Source organism: Pteropus vampyrus, unplaced genomic scaffold, assembly GCF_000151845.1.
Source record: "Pteropus vampyrus isolate Shadow unplaced genomic scaffold, Pvam_2.0 Scaffold8370, whole genome shotgun sequence".
Classification (NCBI taxonomy): Eukaryota; Metazoa; Chordata; class Mammalia; order Chiroptera; family Pteropodidae; genus Pteropus; species Pteropus vampyrus.
In genome coordinates, this window is record NW_011897151.1 from 2486 (window position 1) to 3816 (window position 1331).

The window sequence follows — 1331 nt, forward strand, 5'->3', positions numbered from 1 at the left end:
GCCACATGTTACCTGGCTTCTGGGGCTGAAGGGTCAGCTGATCCCGAGTCTGAGACAGATCAGGAGAGAGAGTAAGGGCGAACTGCTCTGAATCCCAGCCCCTCTGAGCTTTCAGAAAGTCTTTCTGAAACTCCTCGTGAATCATGAACAAAGAAAAGGCCGGGTCCTGGAGGAAGCCTGGAACCGAAGTCAGGATGCCTTGCTGACTCCTAACCCTCCCTCTCCACAGCACCTCCCATTCTGTTCTATTCCTCTTGTTCCTTTGGGAAAATTCTACAGTGCAACTGTTCCTTCTATGGAATCCCCACTCCCACCGTGCAGTGGTTGATGAAGGGTGTTCCCGTGAACGTGAACAACATGGATAACGTCCTCCAGATGACTTCCATCATGAGGGCCCCCTGGAACAATAGCACCATCGTCCTCTTGGGGAAGCCAGAAATAGTCATGAGCCTCCTCTGTGAGGGGAGGAACCAATATGGGATCCACGCCTCAAGCATCTTCCTGATACCAGGTAAGTATACAGGGGGTCTCGTGACTGGGCTAGGACAACACCACCAAGGGACCAAGAGGAGGATGAGCACAGGGACAAAGCAAAGAGGAGTAGCTCAGACTTCACAGCCGTAGAAGAGAAAACACTCCCCCTGCCTCTGATTTCAGATAAGAGTGCAGTTTCCAAAATGTTCATGAAAGGTCTGATCCAGGGCATCGTGTATGGATCCACCGCATCGTCGCTCCTCTTCTTCTTCCTCGTCCTCTGTGCGTGAGTATCAAGTTGAAGGTCATTCGCATGCCTTTCTCAAAGCCTGCTCCATCGATTTATGTTCTTTCTGTCTTTCCTTCACATTCTTCCAGTTTATTCTGCTTTTTCTACTCGCTTATATCATTAAATTGCAGCTATTCTTCTTGTCCAACATTTGATTTTTTCAAGGCTATCAATTTCCCTCTAAGCATAACTTTGGCTGCATTTCACAAAATTTTAATATAAAATATTATCATTTAGTTAAAATGTTTCTAATTTCCATTATGATTTTTTGATCCACGGGCTTTTTTAAAGGCATCCATATTTTCTAATAACTCACTTTTTAAATTTCTGGCTAAATCCAGTAAGTTCAGAGAATATACTACGTATGATTTCAATTTCATATTTTCTCTGTGGCACAATTTTTGTTTAGTTGTTTTTTGTGGGTTTTTTTTTTTTTTTTTGGTTGACCTCACAGATTGCAAGGACCTTGTCAGCTTGTAATCCCTTATTTTTTTATTTTGTAAAATTTTTTATGCCTACAGCACCTGGTCTTCCTAGGTGGTCTCCCATCCAAGTACTAACCAGGCCC

General features: G+C 43.8%; 1 protein-coding gene across 1 annotated transcript in view; it reads left to right on the forward strand.

The window, feature by feature from the left end:
• The window catches only part of LOC105310656 (SIGLEC family-like protein 1), a gene marked incomplete at its 3' end in the record, with an annotated part of 2732 nt that extends 1972 nt beyond the window's left edge, over positions 1-760 (forward strand). The window contains exons 2-3 of the mRNA XM_011386800.1: positions 230-511; positions 658-760. Of these exons, the coding sequence (XP_011385102.1) occupies positions 230-511; positions 658-760 (385 nt within the window). The remainder of the gene's footprint in view (positions 1-229; positions 512-657) is intronic.
• Positions 761-1331: the final 571 nt, after the last annotated feature.